We start from the raw sequence: 21,045 nt of genomic DNA on the forward strand, positions 1-21,045 counted from the left end.
AATCCCTTTAAACTCATTAGACACTGTTATCATACATAATAGTTAATGGAGGAAATTAAATATGTATAAGGAGCGCCATATTAATTTAAGCAAAACTGTAAGACAATCTGGAGCCAATGCCAATTTAAAATTCTTCAAATTTATTATTATACATTTCCACAGCAGAAATTTTAGCACAATTTTTAAGTAATTAGATATACAGTAAGTTAATCAAAGACTGCAATAAAACTTTCAAGTAAGTTGTAAGGTCAATCACAACATCACATTAACTGATGAACTTTAAAACTACACTGAAATTGTTATATCGAGAATAAACTACAATGGATCACGTATCTTTTTTTTTTTTTGCTTACACCACTTACTCTGGAAGTAAAGTAAACCTAACACTTCTTCCTCTATTATTTTTTCCATTAGAAACCCTGTGAGATGTTTGGATTAGAGATAATGACTGTCCCAAAAGCATTATTACTAGCTTCTTGTCCTAAACCTGAGTTTTCCTAGTTGTAGTCCAATATCTATAACTTTCATAAATCAAACAAACAGTATTATAACCCAGCAAGATGCATGAACCTAGTCTACATCAATCTTCCCCAATCCAGCACAAATGCAGGATTTTCATTCACAATCTGTAGAATGTATGACAAGTAGCTCTGATGGACAGGAATTTTGAAAGGAAGAAATTTAATTCAGTATAAGAGTACCATGTTTAAGACTGCTGACTTATATTAAAGAGTAATACCCTTTCCTATTATCAACAAGCTTCTATAAGTCTTATTCATAAGTGAACCCTACTCACTAATTTCCAACATTTATTTTTTTTAAAACTTCTTGTTTTAAGGCTTTGGTTCTTACACTGATTCCTATTGACCCTAGCTGAGGATTACTAATGAATAGTTTCATTTTGGACCTTTGGATTATACAATATTAATTTTTAATATTAATTTTATACAGGCTAACTATAAAGTATGCAATTGTGTATATACTATGCATATTTGGGACTTTACAATTCAAACTTGCAATAGGAAAATAGAAAGCAATTGAATGATTCATGAAAATATGCCTACCTTCAAATCAAAACAATGGTTTTCTATTACAGTGTTATTTGGAAGTTATGCCTAAATGACAAAACAAAACAAAGAGGGCCTTGTGTTTGGAAGTACTACTCAGCTGTTACAAACACTGATCCTCAAAAGTTCAGCTGGCACTCCCATTGCAAACTGAATTAATGTTTTTTAGCCTAATTAAGAAGGCAGCCTTGATACAGGAAAGTAGTTTTCTGAATATATGATCAAGGAAGAATATAAAACCAGTTCTTTGTTGCAAATCTTTAATCCAGTATGGACAGAGACTTATGTTTCACAAAACTAGATTAAATTATAATTAGCAAAAGGCTTGTAAAATAACAAGGCAAAATTTTTCTCGGGGGGAGAAAAATAATCTTGTTAATAGTTGCCATTTTCCAATGACCACGATGAAAGTTCTGAGTTTTAATTATAACTTAATATAACTTAATATAAAACAATCTTTTATACAACTGAAAGCCAAGAATTGGGGTAGGGGGAAGCCACCCTGAACTCCCATTTAACTAGAACAGTTTACTTGAGGAAAAGGAAATATAGGGAGGCCATCCCAGCCCTCATAAACATGGGCTTGTCAAGAGCCACACTTAACATTTGTATAAAGCAGTGGTTCTCAACCTGTGGGTTGGGGGTCAAACGACCCTTTCACAGGGGTCGCCTAAAACAATCGGAAAACACATATTTTTGAAAAAAATATGCAAAACATAAAATAATTTTATGGTTGGGGGTCACCACAACATGAGGAACTGTATTAAAGGGTCGGGGCATTAGGAAGGTTGAGACCCACTGGTATAAAGTGAACCAATCCAGCTTGTCCTCTACCACAAGATTGTATAAAGCTTCCAGTTGAACAGTCAATGAGCAGCTTTGTTTTCAGGTGTCAGTTCTGCAAACCAATATGCCAGTTTACAGGTTCTCACGTAGGCTGAGATATTCCCAATGTCGGTGAGGGGTAGCAGGACATACAACTTGGTTAATATGCCACAGTGGCTTTGCATGTTCTGATATGGAGCAAGCCAGGATATGAGAAACTTTTTAACTGGGGATATTGTACATAGATGAAGGCAGAGTGACACTTCAGGTAATGCTGTTTTGATAACGATGTTCAGTAGGTGGCCGATCGTTACTTCTTTAATCTGATTTAGGACTATGGAAATAAAATAATGGTTGATATCATATACACCTCCAAGGCAGGTTATGCATAGAACAAAAAATAAATGAAAGAAAGACAGAAAGTTCATAATGGTTAAATTGAAGATCTATCTGTGTTCAGGACCTGATTGTCACAATGGACATAGCTAAATACAACTAAGAAGTTTATATGCCCCTTCCCTATAATTGCTTTCTAATAATTAGTGCAATTTCCATATTCCATCACTGTTCAAAACTAAATACAAGTTATATCCCAAATACCCTTTATTAAATATATTCCTGATTGGGATGCTGAGAGAACATCTAGAAATGTTTCTACTTAGCAAGCCAGGGATTTCATATTTCACGTTTACTTCACTCTGAATCCTAAGATTATTCACTTCCAAGATTACCTACTCTTCTGATGAAATGCACGTAGCGAGGCCTTCCAGACGGGACATCAGAAACTCGCGCGCAGCCAAACAAAAAAAGACAACCCAAAGCCACTACGACCCCGAAAGACAGCATGAGCGGATTATTTTACTGCAGCTGGCGAAGGTCAAGAGGAGGCGGGGACTCGGCTGGAGAAGGCGTCCGATTGCTCCGCCTCCTTGCGAAAGCCTATAAACAGCCACCGCGGGGGCGCAAGGATCGTTTCTTCGAGAGCCGCGGCTGAGGTGGGGTGTCTCTCGCTACAGCCGGCAGGTAAGTGGCGAAGTGAGGCTACATAAGAGAAGCAAGTGGAACAACGCCGAGACTTTCCTCGCGATTTGCTTTCCTCAACCGCCTCGATCATCTTCGCTTTTGTGCCTTAGCTCTGCTTGGAGGCTCCTGAAATTAGTTGCTGCCTGGCCAATCCGAGGGGTTCTGCGTGGAGGCTTCCCTGGGCTAAGACCGGTGGCATTGACGGAATCGCCTTTGCAAAGGCCGTCAAACGCAACCACCTCTAGCGGGGGCGTTTCCAAAGGTGCTTATTCCAAAATGGAAGGTTTTGCGGGGGGTTGCTTTTTTTAAGCGTCTGCTGGAATGAATTACTTCTTCAGCTTGGAAGACTGGCTCCCTCGTAACCAAGTACGGGGTGGTTGCAGAACCTCTGTACATCAGTGTCTCTGGGAGTTTCGTGGTTTCGTGTGTAGGATTGATCTTTCTAAATCCTGTCTCCTCCCTTAAGTAGGTGATTGTCTTTGTTTTCTTCTTCTGCACTCTCCTCTTCAGCTCCCACCCTTCATTAATTGCACTAATAAAGAACTCATTCAACCCAGATGTCTTCGCTTAACTTCTTCTTTTAGCTGCAATCTTTCCTTCCAGAAAGGCTTGCAGGATCTCAGCGTCCTCCCTGGCCCGACAAGATTAGAGGATGCCGAACTTTTGTTTTGGTTGGTTTTTAGATCAAGTGCTAGGTTCCCCTTCTGAATGTATTGGGGGAAAGTTATATCATTTTTAATTGAGAAGTGGTAATTTGCTTAAAGGAATCTATTGCATCCTGGCCTGAAATTATTTGTACTTTGTGAAAAGATTGTGAGTATATAGCTTAATGGAATGGAAAAAAACAAAACTTTCAAGAAGAGATCGGACAACCATTGGTCCGGAATGGTCTTCTGCTTGATCACTTGGTTGGACTAAAAGACCTCTGAGCTATTCTGTGTTCTAATTTAGCTTGATCCCTGTTGTGGCCCAGCAGCGGCCGGCTGAGCTGTTGGTGGACTCTGACAGCTCAGACCATTATGGGACTGCTCTGGAGGATGAGGAAGACTCATCCTCCAGAGCAGGTGGCATCTGAGTCAGGGAGCAGTGAGGAGGAACAGAGAGAGGTTGTCCCTGATGTGCTGAGAAGAGAAAAGGAATAGCTGTGGAGACAACGTCATAGAAGGGAGTAAGGACAGCTGGCTAAGGGTGTGGCCCCTCCCAAAGAGTTTATAGGTGGAGCGACGGGAGGGGAATCTTTTCAGGAAACAACAGTCCATTGTACTAGCTATTGAGAAATCATTCCGTAAGTTTAATCTTTGTTCTTGAAGATAGCTTTCTAGCTCCTACCCAAGGGGTGGCTTTATCTATGTAATTAGTCATGGCAGACAACCAAGCCTGTGTCTGCATATTCATTGGAATCGTGGGACAGAACAATCCCACTTATGAAATCTCTGTAAACTCTTGCTTATGAGAAAGCAGGTTATATGTGAAATTATAGCCTCTAGCTAAAAATTGAGAGTTTAGAAACACCTTTTCAGATCCACACATTTTATTAAAAGGCATCTACTTTCATGAACTGTTGCTCATCAAGTTTATGTCTGCCAGCAAACTGCTATTAAAAGGTGCACTGCTCATATAATATAGATTTTGGATTATATCACTGGGAATAGACATGTTAAAAGCTCAATAAAACACTATCTCCTTTACTGCATGTGGTGTGCTAGTAAGGAAATGTTTGAGATTTCTTGGTTTATAATGGATACCCACTGGGATTGAATATTAATTTAAAGTGGAAGTGATTACAAGATAGCTGTCCTTTTTAAAAAAAATACAGCCTATCTTCTGGAGATTTCCATATTTTTCTTTTGTGAGATTTTATTTTATATTAAATGATCCTTAATAAAAGTATGAGTGATAAACATCTTAATAGAAAACTAATTGATGCATGTAATGTAGCTTAATCACATTTATTGACAGTCTATGTCAGGGCTGTCAAACCTCCAGCCCAGATGTGTCACATGCTGACTACACCCATGCCCAGTTTAGCAAAGGGGAAAAAGGTCCAGATACGACATGTGACACCACTGAGGTGACGTGAGTTTCACACTCTTGGTCTATGTGTTTGGCTTGCTGATGTTGACTATCCTGTCCTCAAAGATTGCAATAATGGAAATTCTTGTCTTGGAAATGAATGAGAACACATTGAGAATGTAACAAAAAAATTAAATATTTACTGAAAATGCTGTCCATTGTTGGATGGATTTGTAAATCTGATGCTGTCATCTATATTTCAAAATAGTTTCATTTGAATTTTGTCAGTGCAATATTTACAAACTTCTCAGGAAATCTTGAATAGTCTCAAACAGGCAATTTATATTCTGTTTTACAATTTCTTCCATCAGAATATTTTTTATTTTATTTTTAGATTGAATTCTTATCCTTGAACACGCAGAACAGGTTTTGCCATAAAGCTAAAATGAGGAAAGATGAAAAACTAACGTTGTTGCTTTCCTGCGGTAGATCCCAAAAATTATGTAGCCGTCTTATCTGATTCACAGAACTTGTTCTACAGCCTCCAAATTAGACTATAGGAAATTTTCTAGGCTGGAGGTATTAAATAGCATGGAAATGATTGGATAATAGAAGCTAATTTTAGATATTTTATTAACTTATTTTAACCTATTTGCCTTTACTGTGATGAGTATATTCAAGATAAAACTGTGTAGTATGGAAATACATTTTATCTTGCTTTCCAATCATGATGAAAGCATCTTATTGTATAAATACTTTATCAAACTTTGAAAAAAACATGGCCTGACCACATTTGTAGGAAGATAGAACTAGTAAACTAGTCATTTTTGAAGTAGATGGAATAACATAAAAATCCATATTAAGAGAAATGTAGTACATTAGCTATGTATACTTTTATAGTTCATTACAATTTATGAAATGCCTTGCACTGATTTTCTTTTCTAAAAAAGCCGTTGAGATTTAGGGCCAAACTACATGTTACATTATTATTAGGTTGTGTACTTTAAAACTTAAGATAATTATAAAAACTGAAAATGTCATTGGCTAAAGATGAAAGATATTTAATATACAATTAAATATACAAGTATGACCAGAATCAGTTTGGTCATTTTTCATAATTAATAATATAAATCTGGCATACTTTTTATGCTATCTTATTCTTCTGGGAGAAACTTTCTTTTTCAAAACATGAATAAATGCTAGAATGTTAAATGATTGTATATGTCAGATTAAAAGCAATCATTTTTAGGGTAACCTTTCTCTAACAGGCAGGAGCCAAAGACTATTTTGGCTAATTGGTTAAAGTTGCTCAAATCTGTAATATGTTGGACTCCAACTAAGCATGTCTAGCAGAAATGCTATGGGCTTAGTCCAGTATTATCTGGGATGAATTTATGATATTAAGTATTGAAGAAGCACATAAGAATCCCTGCACTATTTGGTCACTTGATTCTTGGATCCAAATCCCTCTGAGATCATTAAGGCAACCAAGTAGTGGGGTGTATGTGGTGGTGTCAACCTTTCTGAGAGAAGTGGCGCCTTCCACGTTCATTTTCAAAAAACTAATCTTGGATCCAACAATCAATTACCTTCTAGTCACCAGCCTTCACTTTTTAGAGACAGTTTTGACCAGATGGTGTGGTTGCAGATAACTCTGAAGAAAGCTACATTCATTCTAATCTGAGTTCCAGGCTGAGATTCAGTACAGAGGTGGTCTTGGTCCCACATGTTGTTGTGCTGGAGCACAGTTAGTGAATCTATCCTTGATATTTCAGCAGCTTTTGATACCGGCAATTCTGGTATCCTTCTGGACTGACTCCAGGGTTTGGGAATTGGAGGTGCCATATTGCAGTGGTTCTCTTTTTTTCCTTCAAGGCTGATTTCAGTCAGTGTTGGCGAGGAGGGGAAGAGCTTGCTCCTCATAACTCTCCTTTATGGAATGCCACAAGGTTTGATGCTTTCTCCTCTTGTTCAACATTCACATGAAACTGCTGGGTCATCTTAGGGCAGGGATTTCAGTATTCTGATGATAACCAATAGTATCTTTTAGTTCCAGGACAACTAAATTAGGTTGTTGAAGTAATGTCTCAGTCCCTGGAATCTGTGTGGGCTTGGAAGGGAAGGAATTGATCTTGGCTCAATTCTACTAAAACCCAATGGCTATGGTTCTTAGGATCACCTAAAGTGAGATTTTTCTATCCACTCCTGGGTGAGTTGCACTTCCCCATTCAGAAGTGATGTGCAATCTGGAGGTATTCCTTGGCTTACCACCACTCCTGTTCAAGGAGTGGCAATAACCAAGACAGCCATTGCACAACTTCAAGCGGTGCACTAGTTGTAACCCTCCCTGAATTGGAAGAGTATATAGACAATCACTGATAACTTTGTTGCCTCACAGCACAACTGTTACTTATTTATTAAATTTATATGCTTCACATTTTATTATTCAAAACAACAGGCGGTTGCCCTTGAAAATGATTTGGAAATTTCAACTGGGCCATAAAACAGCAGAATGAACAGTGCTGGGCCTACTCTGCATGCCCACATAACATTCCTGATTTGTGAGATGCTTGCCAGAATGCTTCTAATGGCAAAACAAAGTGCTGATTATCACTTATAATAATTTATATGCATAGGGCCTAGTCATTTGAAGAACTGCCTATCTCCTGTGATTCCTGCCCCGCTGGTAGGAGCCAACAGAGTAGCACATGCTAGGTCCTCTCATATGACTTTTGGCACCCAGGAAGCACACTTTTTTTTGAAGTGGCACCTGTCCTCTGGAATCAGGTTCTCCCTGAGATCCAGTCAGGTCCCACCATGATGATATACTAGAAAGCTAAAAAGACCCTGATGTTCTCTCAGGCCTTGGAATACAGGGAATAGAACCTCGTTAGAATTTTTTATCTTAGGTTTATCTTTATCAACTATGATAAAGTTTTCTGGATTTGCTTCTATATTTCCCTTTCTGTATTTTCGTTTATTTTGTTGTGTTTGTCTTGTTTTTTACACCGTGAGTTGTCTGGAATCAGGCAGCACCAATGACAAAATAAAAGAAAATACTTCTAAAAGATTTTAGGTATGCCACTGAAAGGGTTTGCACTTCTGTCCTTTTGTTTCATGCAGAATTGTACTAAATGCTGCTTGACAGAATGCTGTTGGGAGTTTGACTTTTTAGGTGAATGGTAATGCAGAACCTGGATACAACATTATAATAGTTCATTGACTAAAGCATGTGTCATCATGGTTGCCTCTTACATCTTGGACTAAAGCTCTTGGTGATAATAATTTTCTGTTTAAGTCAGAAAACTCTAACAAGTCATTTGTGATGTTAAACCAAAGGCAAATCTAAAATGGAAACAAACCAGTGGTGGAATTCAAATTTTTTTAATACCGGTTCTGTGGCCGTGTCTTGGTGGGCATGGCATGGCTTTGTGAGTGTAGCTTTGTGGGTGTGGCAGGGGAAGGATACTGTAAAATCTCTATTCCCACCTCACTCCAGGGGAAGGAAAATCCCCATTTCTTCCCAATCAGCTGGGACTCGTAAGGCAGAGAATAGATGGGGGCAGGGCCAGTCAGAGGTGGTATTTACCAGTTCTCTGAACTACTCAAAATTTCCTCTACAGGTTCTCCAGAACTGGTCAGAACCTGCTAAATACCACCTCTGAAACAGACTACACATTACTATAAGTGTGAAGCTTGTATATAAATAAAGCAGTGAGATGCATTACATGAAATTTGAGGGCCAACTGCATTTAAAGTCAAACTCTTCAAGTTGTCATACTATATGAATTTTAAAAGGTAGGTCTGCAGTGAAATATCCTAAGGGGCAGTCATCGTATTTCTAAATTGCTTCATGAAGAACAGTTTTCCGAAACACACCAAGACAGACTGGAACACTAAATCCTAACATGTATTTGCCTGTGTCACAGAAATGAAAATGTGAATCATTTGAAAAGCCATCCAGGGAATACGGTAGATCAGTATTTCCCAACCATGGCCATCTGAAGAGGTGTGGACCTCAACGGAGTTGAAGTCTACACCTCTTCAAGTGGCTAAAGTTGAGAAACACTGCTGCAGATTAAGGAATCTATAAAGTTTTAAATATCTAGATTCTTAGACTCTGAAGAATTACAGAGATTGTGATATCTTGCTAAAATAAGTAACGCCTTGTTTTTTGCAAAAAAGGGGGGCATGCAGAACTTTAGGAGGCTGGTAGAGTGCTCATCAGAGCTGGGGGGGGGCAAAAACAAGCATAAAATGACTCATTTTTTGCAAAAAAAAGGCATGCAGAGGCTTTGGAAGGCTTGTAGAATGCTCCTAAGGGCTGGGGGAGCAAAGGGGGCAGGGTTTCAGTAGGCCAAAAATGCTGTATTCAGTATATAAGACGCACCCAGATTTTCAGCCTCTTTTTTGGAGGGGGGGAAGGTGCATCTTATACTCCAAAAAATATGGTAATTTTTGAAGAGTAATACTGTAAAACAAAGCTATAGGATAATTATATCATTTTTAGTGTGAAGTTATGAAAAAGTATAAGTACTTGAAGTATATGGCACATGGACATTTTTCACAGGTTTTTATCATTACATAATGCAAAAACCTGTTATCTATGATTCTCAAAAATATAGCACTACTGGCATGTTACTACTAAATTATGCACGTGCTGCAATGCAACAAATGGGTGAATATGTTTTATTTGGGATTAATTATTAACCCTAGCCATATTCCAATCATGTTTACATCTAAGCAACCATTGCTTAGCAGCTCCTCTATAACTTCTACAAGAAAAATAAATCATAAACTGAAACTCACTTTCAGACTATTCTATTATTCTTCACTTAAGCAGCAGAAAGAACAGTAAATGTGTTTACCAGATGCCTGTAATACTGGTGAGTCTCTGTGCTGAAAGAACAATTGAGTGGAGGATAGCTGGAAGCTTCATCCAGCACTGTTCCTTCATCCTAACATTTGAACTCATTATTGGACAAAAGTTTGCCAGTCTTCCAAATGAATAGGAGACAAATGTACACTCTTCCGCTGACAAGCTACCAGTGTGGGCAAATGCGACTAAAGCCTCTTTAGTCTCCCATGGACTCATCTTTGCCTATCTATCAAGTGTGTCTTCAGCAGCCAGTAATTAATTGGAACCAGAGAAGGCATTGATCATCACTTTCTCTCCTCCCTCAATGTCTTTGGTAGACAGAACCCACTTTCTCTGTTGCTGAGACTAAATAAGGGTTAGAAGTATGGTCAGCACTTCTTTAAGCCAGTTTACAGCATGGATTATAATGCTTGGGGGTTCGAGCAAAAAGGCCTTAGTGGGAGCACATTTTAAGCTATGTGCTTAAAGCTCGAAGCATTGTTAGAGATCCCGCACACCCACTTCACAGCGTGTTTGTTGCTCACCTCTGGGAGGAGGTTTCAAAGTATTTATATCAGGACTTTTAGATTCTGTAACAGCTTTGTTGCCTATGCCATCCGGCTTGCAAATTCATAGGATTTTTTTTTTGCAAAGTATACATTTGAACTAGACTGTAATGTTTCTTAGTGTCATATTTTTGGGGAGGGGGGGCATAATATGCATAATAGTTATCTTTCGAAAGCTGAATGCAACTAAATTTCATTTTAATGTATGCTGATTAGTGTGCATTTAAAGTGACAATCAAGTTATATTCTATTTCTCTTTCTAATTCTATTCTATTGTTAATTGTTAGCATTTATTCCGCAGACTCAAAATGCCAAACTGGGGAGGTGGAAACAAATGTGGAGCCTGCGGCAGAATAGTATACCATGCGGAGGAAGTCCAGTGTGATGGGAGAAGCTTCCACAGATGTTGCTTTCTTTGTAGTAAGTACCTATGAAACTCTTTTTGAATGAATTAGCGGTATTTGAGCAGTATGGATCAAATTATAAATAGCAAGAACCCAAATTTAGCATTGAGTTATACAGTTGCCACCTTGGGCTCCAAAGAACAAAGATCAGGATGTAAAACGATAAAGATTGTATTTTGCAAGTTTTTTATAATATAATAATAAATTTGGATTTATTAGCCGCTCCCTTTCCAGACAGGACTCGGGGCGGCGTACAATGGAGCATATAGAACATAAAACATGTGTACAAACACATAAACATACATATATACAAAGACACAAATGCACGGAGGAGGTAACAAATTACATAGACAGTTAAAAATCACCATTAAAATACCCCAATTGTAAGAAACCCAATGTAAAATTAAAATTTAAAATTTAAAAAGACAGGAGGAGTAAGAAAAATTACGGTTGAGCCAGGCCAGATAATTGAAAGAGGTGGGTCTTCAGCTGTACACGGAAGGAGCGGAGATCGGAAGTAATCCTGATGTCACGGGGGAGGTCATTCCACAGGGCTGGGCCCACCACAGAGAAGGCTCTGCTCCTGGGTGTCGCCCCCCGACACTGTTTGGCGGACGGCACCCGGAGAAGTCCCTCTCTGTGTGAGCGAATTGGTCGTAGGGATGTGTGGGGCAGGATGCGATCCTGCATGTAACTAGGTCCTGTGCCATGAAGTTTGTATTCCATATCTCCTGTGTGATTCATGCAGACTCTTAACTTTGCAGAACAAATGTATGGTTAAAAGAATGCTTTCAGACAGTCATTTAGTTCTGACTAACATTGCCATAACCCTATCACCATACCTGCTAATGATACACAAGATTGTCACTTTGATCCATGTAGACTACTTTAAATATAAAGCTTATTAATTCAGTTTTATTCTGTTGACAAAAATGTACTAGCAGAATGCATAATTGTTCCATCAAGATGCAGTTCTCATTCGGTACCCTATTCTAGAACTCTATATTTTAAATACCATTTTGAGAAATTATTCACTAGTTTGATTCCATTCAATGTTTATTTCAAATAAATTAATTATGTGATTTATAGTAGTCGATTTTCTAATTTTAGCCTATTGGAGACAAAATTCCCTTAGGCTTTGCCAGAGGTTGTAGACTGTCAAGGACAGAGTTGATATGATTGTTCAGCTTAGCAAATTGTTAAGATGCTGAATTTTTATATCTTCTAATTATTTCAAACAATTGGCTGATGACATGTCATGAACAGTACAGTGCAGTACTGTACTATACTGTCATCAGCATTTGATAAATGTTAATTGTAACTGATAAAATAAAAGGTCAAACTGAAAAAATCAAACTGAATGTTGAATTTGGAATTTTTATGAGGTACATTTAAATAGAAGCTTGATCAAGTTTCCACTATCATGAAAACTAATGCTTACAGTAAAAGCCATGCAATGAGTGGCAAGGGTTGAGATACTTTTAAAGTTTTATTGTCTGCTTTCAGGATTGCTTCTTCACATTTTACAAAATTGAACATCAAGAAGGAAAACATTTCTAAAATATACAGAATATACTCAGTGATGAAGGAATACAAACTTTAGCTTCTCTGAGTATGGAATTGAGCTCAAGAGTTTCTGTTAAACTTATAATTGGCAAATCCATTGAATTTCAAAACTGGAAACATGATAGTGTCTTAGGGAAATGTGAAACATAATGATAGTGTACACAATTACAGTAACTACAATAATTAAAACTGAAGCATGGAATCCAATTTAAGTACCTGAACAAAAACTGATACCAAAATAAAAAACAAAACCATTTCTAAAAGTTAATGCAGTGATACAACTAAGCTTTAATGTGGAAAAAGTGATTTTTCACAGAGGATATCACAATGGAAATGTGTCTTCATTAAATTTTGCCAACAACAACATAGTTGAGGAAATGAAACGGAGACAGATGTAATTCCATAGTGTTAATTCTTTCACACCACTTATTTCCATGCCCTTAGCTTGGAAATTTAGAATGGATCTTCATTTGTAGTAACATCTGGTTTGACTATGATGCCAATGTTTAGCTTTTATAATCTTAGTTGTGGAGGAATCTTAATTTACTGAGCAACCATTGTAGTCCACTACTATATTTATTATAGAATCTAGAATTCTAGAGTATTTTTGAACAAATACTCAAAGCAATACTATATTCAACAAGTCTAAATTGAACTATTTTACTCTTAATTTTCATAAAATGTGTATAATGCAGAACTGTAAGTGATTGTATAAAAACTGTTTTTATTTGCTCATTAATACTGAGATACTTGCTTGTTTCCCAGCCAACTAAACAAGCAACATACATCTGAAAGAGGAATAAGTAATAAGCTAGTATGGGCATAGATTTAAATTGGCTGTCTATATATTTTAGTTGTTTCACACAAAAGGTAACGTGTCCTTGGAAACTCTTGCATGATTAGACTTATTGGCACTAATGTAAATACAGGTGAAACTCAAAAAATTAGAATATCATGCAAAAGTTCATTTATTTCAGTAATGCAACTTAAAAGGTGAAATTAATATATGAGATAAGACTCATTACGTGCAAAACAAGATAGTTCAAGCCGTGATTTGTCATAATTGTGATGATTATGGTGTACAGCTCATGAAAACCCCAAATCCACCATCTCAGAAAATTAGAATATTACATGCAATCAATAAAACAAGGATTGTACATAGAACAATATCGGACCTCTTAAAAGTATAAGCATGCATATGTACTCAGTACTTGGTTTGGGCCCCTTTTGCAGCAATTACTGCCTCAATGCAGCGTGGCATGGAAGCTATCAGCCTGTGGCTGGGGTGTTACGGAAGACCAGGATGCTTCAATAGCGGCCTTCCGCTCTTCTGCATTGTTTGGTCTTATGTCTGTCCTCTTTCTCTTGGCAATGCCCCATAGATTGTCTATGGGTTCAGGTCAGACAAGTTTGCTGGCCAATCAAGCACAGTAATCCTACAGTCATTGAACCAGGTTTTGGTGCTTTTGGCAGTGTGGGCAGCTGGAAACTGAAGTCAGCATCCCCATAAAGCTCGTCTGCGGAAGGAAGCATGAAGTGCTCCAAAATCTCCTGGTAGACGGTTGTGTTGACCTGGTCTTAATGAAGCACAGTGGTCCAAAGTCCTGTTGCTCAGTGGTCTAAAGTCCTCTTTTCTGATGAGAGCAACTTTTACCAAAAGCACCAAAACCTGGTTCAATGACCATGGGATTACTGTGCTTGATTGGCCTCTCCATTCTTCCTCCATGCTCTGGGTCCTTGGTTTCCAAATGAGATGCAAAAGTTGCTCTCATCAGAAAAGAAGACTTTGGACCACTGAGCAAATGCAAATCATAAAAGCCAAAGAGGGTATAATGATAGAACAGAATTTAATACTGTTATTCAAAGAACTAGCCCCCTCAGTTTTCAGTAGACATACTGTAGCTACTGAAAATTATTTTTGGGTAATAAACATTATCTCATTTCCTCCTTAGTGGTATGCCGGAAAAACCTGGATAGCACAACTGTGGCCATGCATGAGGAAGAAATATACTGCAAGTCTTGTTATGGGAAAAAATATGGCCCCAAAGGATATGGCTATGGGCAAGGAGCAGGCACTCTCAATATGGACAGAGGAGAAAGGCTTGGCATAAAACATGACAAGTAGGTACAGCAGTTATTTACCTCTAGCTGGCTGCAGTTTGAACTGTAGCAAATAACTGGATGTTGAAAATAGCCAGCTCTTTGCCTTAGGTCTATCTTGAGACATTAGATGTATTACCTATTAAATACAAACTATTAAGACCACCTTAAATAAAAGTGGAATAAAAAGATCACTCCAGTTCTGTATTTGAGCGTTCATGATCTGAGGCTGTTCAAGAGACCAGCATTTCTAGAAAATTACTAGTTCTTTTTTATTTGTATGTAATGGATTGTTACATCCTGTGAGAGCAAAGCTCAAAAAAAGGAAGATTATCTTTTTTGCTAAGATCAATTCCTGCTATTGACTATTGAATGTTTTATGATCAGACGAAACACTGTGAGGAAGAAGTACATTTCTATCTAGTCCCTGGTTGAATCATGTTACATATTAAATATGAATGTTAGATTGAGCAATCTTATAATTCAGTTCAATGCAACATAAATCGTGGCTTCCCACTGGAAGAATATGGTTGTATGTTCTTCTCTCCAGCTGACAACTTTGGCTGCAGCGATTTCCTCTTGTGTTAAACCAGTATGCATTAGTTTGCCTTTTCTGATCACAGAGGAAACAGACAACTTTAGTAATAATAATAACCAAAGCATTATTGAGGAAAGACTTATGGATCTATGTCAAGAGATCAGTGTGTTATATATCCTTTGCCACCCATTTTGCTCAAGATCTAAAAAATCCTTTTTTCTCTTGTCACAATTGAAGTTGACTTATGGCTCTCCTGGGGTCGATAAAGGCAGCTAGACTTCAACAATATACCCTTCTTTTGCCGTGGTTTTTTGTAGAGCTATCGTTGCTCTTAGGGGAAGAAATAAAATGATTTTGCACCCTGTTAATGAGAGCTCAGTCTAGCCTGCCTGTTCATAGCTGATTCAGAAAGACACTAATTTCAACAGTTCTTTTCATGCTAGCATACCTTCTCATCGACCGACAACAAGTCCAAATACTTCAAAATTTGCTCAGAAATTTGGAGGGGCAGAAAAATGTTCCAGATGTGGTGACTCTGTGTATGCAGCTGAGAAAGTAATAGGAGCTGGAAAGGTAAGGTGACATGCAATAGTTTGCAAATGCCCTGTCAAACTATTCTGGATTTGCTTGGTGATTTAATTGAAAGTGATGACCTTGACCTGTTAGAATTGGATTGATTTTGTTTGCTTTAAAGTGAACTTTGTAAAAAAGAACATCTAAGAATGGGAACTAATTCATTTTCCCAAATGAATTTGTATCTATGGTAAATGCTTTCTACTAAAAAGAAGTAATATAACATGAAAAACAATTATCTCTAGAGGACTAGATTGATTGATTATGTGCCATCAAGTTGGTATCATGTCTTCTTAGTGACCACATAGATTTTCTTCATGAAAAAGACTATGTGCATCTACTGAAAATGATGAAACACAGAAGTCTGAAATAGTTTGTTTTCTTTTTAGCCTTGGCACAAAAATTGTTTTCGCTGTGCCAAGTGTGGTAAAAGCCTTGAATCAACAACTCTGACAGAGAAGGAGGGCGAAATTTATTGCAAAGGTAAGGTAAAATATTAGAATTGTTCTGGTGCAAGATATGTAATTTTAAATCTTAAACAGATGGGATTACCACTAGTTTAATGTATTTATCACACTGATTTAGTTTAAGCAGATGACAATGTAAGTATTCTCCAATCATTGTCATATGAGACAGCTTTATTGAACGGTGAGAGATCTCTATATAATGTATATTCTGCGTAACATCTGCAAAATACAATATAATACAATAAAATAGCAGAGTTGGAAGGGACCTTGGAGCTCTTCTAGTCCAACCCCCTGCCTAGGCAGGAAACCCTATACCGTTCCAGATAAATGGCTATCCAACATATTCTAAAAGACTTCCAGTGTTGGGGCGTTCACAACCTCTGGACGCGAGCTGTTCCACTGATTAATTGTTCTGTCAGGAAATTTCTCTCCAGTTCTAAGTTGCTTCTCTCCTTGATTAGTTTCCACCCATTGCTTCTTGTTCTACCGTCAGGTGCCTTGGAGAATAGTTTGACTCCCTCTTCTTTGTGGCAACCCCTGAGATACTGAAACACTGCTATCATGTCTCCCCTAGTCCTTCTTTTCATTAAACTAGACATAAACAGTTCCTTCAACCGTTATTCATATGTTTTAGCCTCCAGTCCCCTAATCATCTTTGTTGCTCTTCTCTGCACTCTTTCTAGTTTCCACATCTTTTCTACATCGTGGCGACCAAAACTGAATGCAGTATTCCAAGTGTGGCCTTACCAAGGCATTATAAAGTGGTGTTAACATTCCACATGATCTTGATTCTATCCCTCTGTTTATGTAGCCTAGAACTGTGTTGGCCTTTTTGGCAGCTGCTGCATACTGCTGGCTCATATTTAAATGGTTGTCCACTAGGACTCCAAGATCCTTTCACAGTTACTAATATTGAGCAAGGTACCACCTATACCAGCGATGGCGAACCTTTTTTGGCTCGCGTGTCATAAGTGGAGGAGCGCAGGGGGGTCGTGTGCAGGCATGCCGCACCCATAATGCAATGTGCGACCCCCCCAGTGCGCATGCGCGCACTACAGGAGCGACCCTCCCCATTTGTGCATGCTTTTTTCGCCCTCCCCAGGCTCCAGAGGCTTTATAGGAGCATGGGGAGGGCGAAAACAGCCTCCCCTACCCCCCCGGAAAGCCCTCTGGAGGCTTCAGGGACCTTCAGGAGGCTTCCTTGAAGCCTCCAAAGCAGTCAAAACGACCCTCCGAGCAAACTGGAAGTCACTTCGTTTGCTTGGAGGGTCGTTTTAAGCACTCCGAAGGCTTCGGGGACCTTCAAGAGGCTTCCCTGAAGCCTCCGGAGCAGTCAAAAAGACCCTCCAAGCAAATCGGAAGTCCGTTCCTGAATTTCCGGTTTGCCCGTAGGGCTGGTTTTTTATGCTCTGGAGGCTTCAGGGAAGCTCATGAAGCCTCCGGAGGGCCTCCTGGGGGGGAGGCTCTTTTTGCCCTCCCCAAGCTCCTATAAAGCCTCTGGAGCCTGGGGAGGGCGAAAAATAGCTTTAAAAAAGGGTGAACTCAGCTGGCCAGCACGCGCATGCGCGCTGGCCAGCTAACAGGGCAGCGCCTTGCGTTCCCTGACAAATGGCTCCGCGTGCCACCTGTGCCACACATGCCGTAGGTTCGCCATCACTGACCTATACTGTACCTGTGCATTTCGTTTTTCTTGCCTAAATGTAGAACCTTACTCTTTTCACCATTGAATTTCATTTTATTAGATAGTGCCCAATGTTCAAGTTTGTCAAGATCCTTCTGTATCTTTAGCCTGTCCTCTGGAGTGTTGGCTATTCCTGCCAGCTTGGGGTCATCTGCAAATTTGATGAGTTCCCCATTTATTCCCTCATCCAAATCATTCATGAAGATGTTGAAAAGTACTGGGCCTAAAACAGCCTTGGGGTACTCCACTGCATACTTCCCTCCATGTAGATGCAGTTCTATTGAGTTCACACGTTGAGTGTGGTTGGTCAGCCAGTTACGAATCCATCTGGTGGCGATGCTGTCCAACCCACATTCTTCTACTTTATCTAGTAGTAGGTTATGGTCTATCTTATCAAATGTCTTACTGAAGTCCACAAGTTACACGTGCAGGGAGATTGGTTCACATCAGCAAGTGTAAAAGCACATTGTAAACTAATATTTTCTGAACCTGATTATATTTTTTAAAACATTATATTTATAATTGAAAGGAACTAATAGTTTACTCTTTGTCTTTTCAGGTTGTTATGCAAAGAACTTTGGCCCCAAAGGATTTGGCTATGGTCAAGGCGCTGGTGCTCTTGTTCATGCTCAGTGACACATTAGCTATTTGGCACAGAGTGGGTTCCCTTTTTCCAAGGCACAAAATGCTACCATTTACTGTGAAGCAGCTCTTGGCTTATGCAACTGCTTTTCCTTAGGTACCGCATGTAATCCAGTCTTGAAGCAGATTTTTAAATAACCTGTCAATCAATTTCAATAAAGCTTTGTATTTAGACACTCATTTGCATTGCAATGTCTGGTGGAAAAAATCATTCACATTCTATTGCTTAAATAACTGCAAGTGTTCCTTTTTAAAATAAATTTGAAACATCATGCATATATTTTATAGCATCATAGAAAATTGGTGTAAAAGTATGCTAATGTAATACAACTATGTTTGGGCTGCATCATGTCTGTGTTCCAGAAGTTCAGGGAAAAAGGTATGATGTCCCTAGCATCCTCCAATTAAACAGTTTCTGTTGCAGAAAATAAAGCAGAAATTACTTGTGTGCATTGAGTATGTAATTTTAAAGACTTTTGATATGAAAAGATCCTCTGAATTATAATTCATTCTAATTAATATTCAATGTCCAGCATTCTGAAGAGACTAATTAAACTAAATGTTTAAAAATCTCATTGGATAAAGTCTCATATTAGCAACAAATAATAGGGTTAAATATCTTTTAAAAATAGTTTGGTGTAATGTTTAAAGACACTAAGCTAAAAACTGGGAGACCATGTAAGAAGAAGGATAAGGGCAAAGCAAATCTGAAAATGTTGCCAAGAAAACGGCAGAGACTTATTCAGACAGTTGCCCGAAGTCAACGTTGACTTGCAGAGATTTCCCTCACACCATTTAAAAAAAAAAAATCTTAAAAATTAAGATTCAAGCTGATCTTGACTTGATGGTATAAAACAACAAATAAAATTGCCCTTGATGTTAGGAAACCTCAGCTAGACTTCTACTCCTTGACATATTAACTGATTGAGTGATTAGGCGCCATCAAGTCTGGTGCCGATGCTTAGTAACCAGGTAGAAAGAACTGGACTTTCATTACCTATCTAATAGGAAACATTGAAACAAAGTCGAGATTCCATTACAATCTGGATTTATGTGTGCAAGGAATAGGTCATTTACAGGATGTTTCTGAATTCAGCCAAATTAGGCATCCTATATCTAGGTCGCTCAAGTCTAAATCTAAATGATTACTCAATTGCAGCAACAAACTACAAGTTTATCTATATTTCATTGCTACCATCAAGTGAAATCTGTATTTTTGCACATTTAATTAGGAATATTTTTGGGATAGATATTGAATTTACTAGGATATACATTTCCTATCTCATTAACTTTTCTGCCCTGTCAATAGAGTCCTTGCAATGTTTGACACAAGTACCAAACACAGCCTCTACAGTGTTCCTCATCCCATGTCGGAAATGCAGGAACTAGAAAGGGGGAAAGAATTAACTTACATTTAATAATAAAAACTTTAATAAAAACATAAATGTATATAGTTCTAGCCCAATACCAGGCCACATTGATGGCAGGGATATTTCTGACCAAGTCATTCTGTGTGCATTTTGGCTCCAGGAGACGCCGTGAAAGATGGATGGTTTTAATAATGCCACATTCGCAGTAAATATTGTTCTCTGGAAGAACCCCCATTTTTCCATGTGGTCTTTAGTTCTAGCCAAACTATGTTCTATTTGAACATTTTCAAACCATCCACTCCTCTAAACTCCCAGGCAATTCCTCAAGTGGTTCCATCCAATTATGAAGTCGTTTATCTTGGAGTTCCATCTTTTTAATTGTTCTATTTGAGGAGTAGTAACAATCTCCTTGATGCAAGCTAAATACCATATTTTTCAGAGTATAAGACGCACCGGAATATAAGCCGCAGCAAGGTTTTGAAGAGGAAAATGAAAAAAAAGTTTTGCACTCTTCAATTCTCCCATAAAATGGCCTGTTTTTTTCAAAAACTGGCTCATTTCCCCCTCTAAAGGCATGAATAGCCTTTAGGGAGTTTGCAGAATGCTCCTGGGGAAGGCAGGGGGGGCAAAAACGAGCAAAAAACGGCCCATTTTTCATTTAAAAAAGCGCATGGATAGCCTTTAGGAAGCTTATAGAGTGCTCCTGGGGGGGGGGTGAAATTGAGAAAAAAACGGGCTGTTTTTTGCTCATTTCTGCCCTCCCCAGCCCCCAGGAGCTCTCTAAAAGCTTCCTAGAGACTATGCACGGCCATTTTGGTGAAGGGGGTGGGGTTTCGGGAGGCAAAAATTGCTATATTGTGTGCATAAGACGCACCCAGATTTTCAGCCTCTTTTCTGAGGTAAAAAGGTGCGGCTCATACTCCGAAAAATATGGTAGCTCCTCCTTGACTTTGATTTCTTTCGTAGGGGGTACTTGGCCAAATAATGGATGTGTCAGATCATGTAATACCTTTTCTTATTTAACATCTTGTGCCACACTCCTAACACCTGGCATGGCTATTCCCATCAAGATATTTAGTTTGCCAAGCGGAGTGGGGCGCAGACATCCAGTAACAATGTGCCATGTATCACTAAATGCCCTGACCATCTATGGGGCGGGTGTACTCTTCCAAGTAACCCAATGCAAGGGCAGCCATTCATCGATAATGTGGTGGGCACATCAAGTAGTTCTAGCCAGCTTTCTGAGATTATTAAGGGTTGAGATCTTTTGCTTTAAATTGCAACCATGTCTTTTCAAGGTTGATGTTCGATCCAGTGTAATGCCAAGGTAACGTGGCATCTCACAATGTATC

General features: G+C 38.6%; 1 protein-coding gene across 4 annotated transcripts; it reads left to right on the plus strand.

The window, feature by feature from the left end:
* The first annotated feature begins 2,780 nt into the window (after positions 1-2,780).
* CSRP2 (cysteine and glycine rich protein 2) lies at positions 2,781-18,503 on the plus strand. Of its 4 annotated transcripts, none has more exons than XM_081958586.1 (6): positions 2,781-2,915; positions 10,654-10,772; positions 14,275-14,443; positions 15,389-15,533; positions 15,923-16,016; positions 18,241-18,503. In XM_081958586.1, the coding sequence occupies exons 2-6, from the start codon at positions 10,661-10,663 to the stop codon at positions 18,315-18,317; spliced, it is 597 nt and encodes a 198-aa protein (XP_081814712.1). In that variant the 5' UTR covers positions 2,781-2,915; positions 10,654-10,660; the 3' UTR covers positions 18,318-18,503. The 4 variants fall into 4 exon arrangements, with proteins under 4 accessions (XP_081814712.1, XP_081814715.1, XP_081814714.1 ...); XM_081958589.1 differs by having other exon boundaries at positions 2,782-2,915; positions 15,404-15,533; XM_081958588.1 differs by having other exon boundaries at positions 2,806-2,915; positions 10,640-10,772.
* The last annotated feature ends 2,542 nt before the right edge of the window (positions 18,504-21,045 follow it).

Source organism: Natrix helvetica, assembly GCF_964273705.1.
Source record: "Natrix helvetica genome assembly, chromosome: 6".
NCBI classification, from domain to species: Eukaryota; Metazoa; Chordata; class Lepidosauria; order Squamata; family Natricidae; genus Natrix; species Natrix helvetica.

Excerpts from the sequence above, each read along its gene's own strand:
- CSRP2 (XM_081958586.1), top strand. The coding sequence starts at position 10,661 with ATGCCAAACTGGGGAGGTGGAAACAAATGTGGAGCCTGCGGCAGAATA. Across the intron at positions 14,444-15,388 it reads CTTGGCATAAAACATGACAA|TTCTTTTCATGCTAGCATAC; the intron begins GTAGGTACAGCA and ends TAATTTCAACAG. Across the intron at positions 15,534-15,922 it reads AAGTAATAGGAGCTGGAAAG|CCTTGGCACAAAAATTGTTT; the intron begins GTAAGGTGACAT and ends TTTTCTTTTTAG.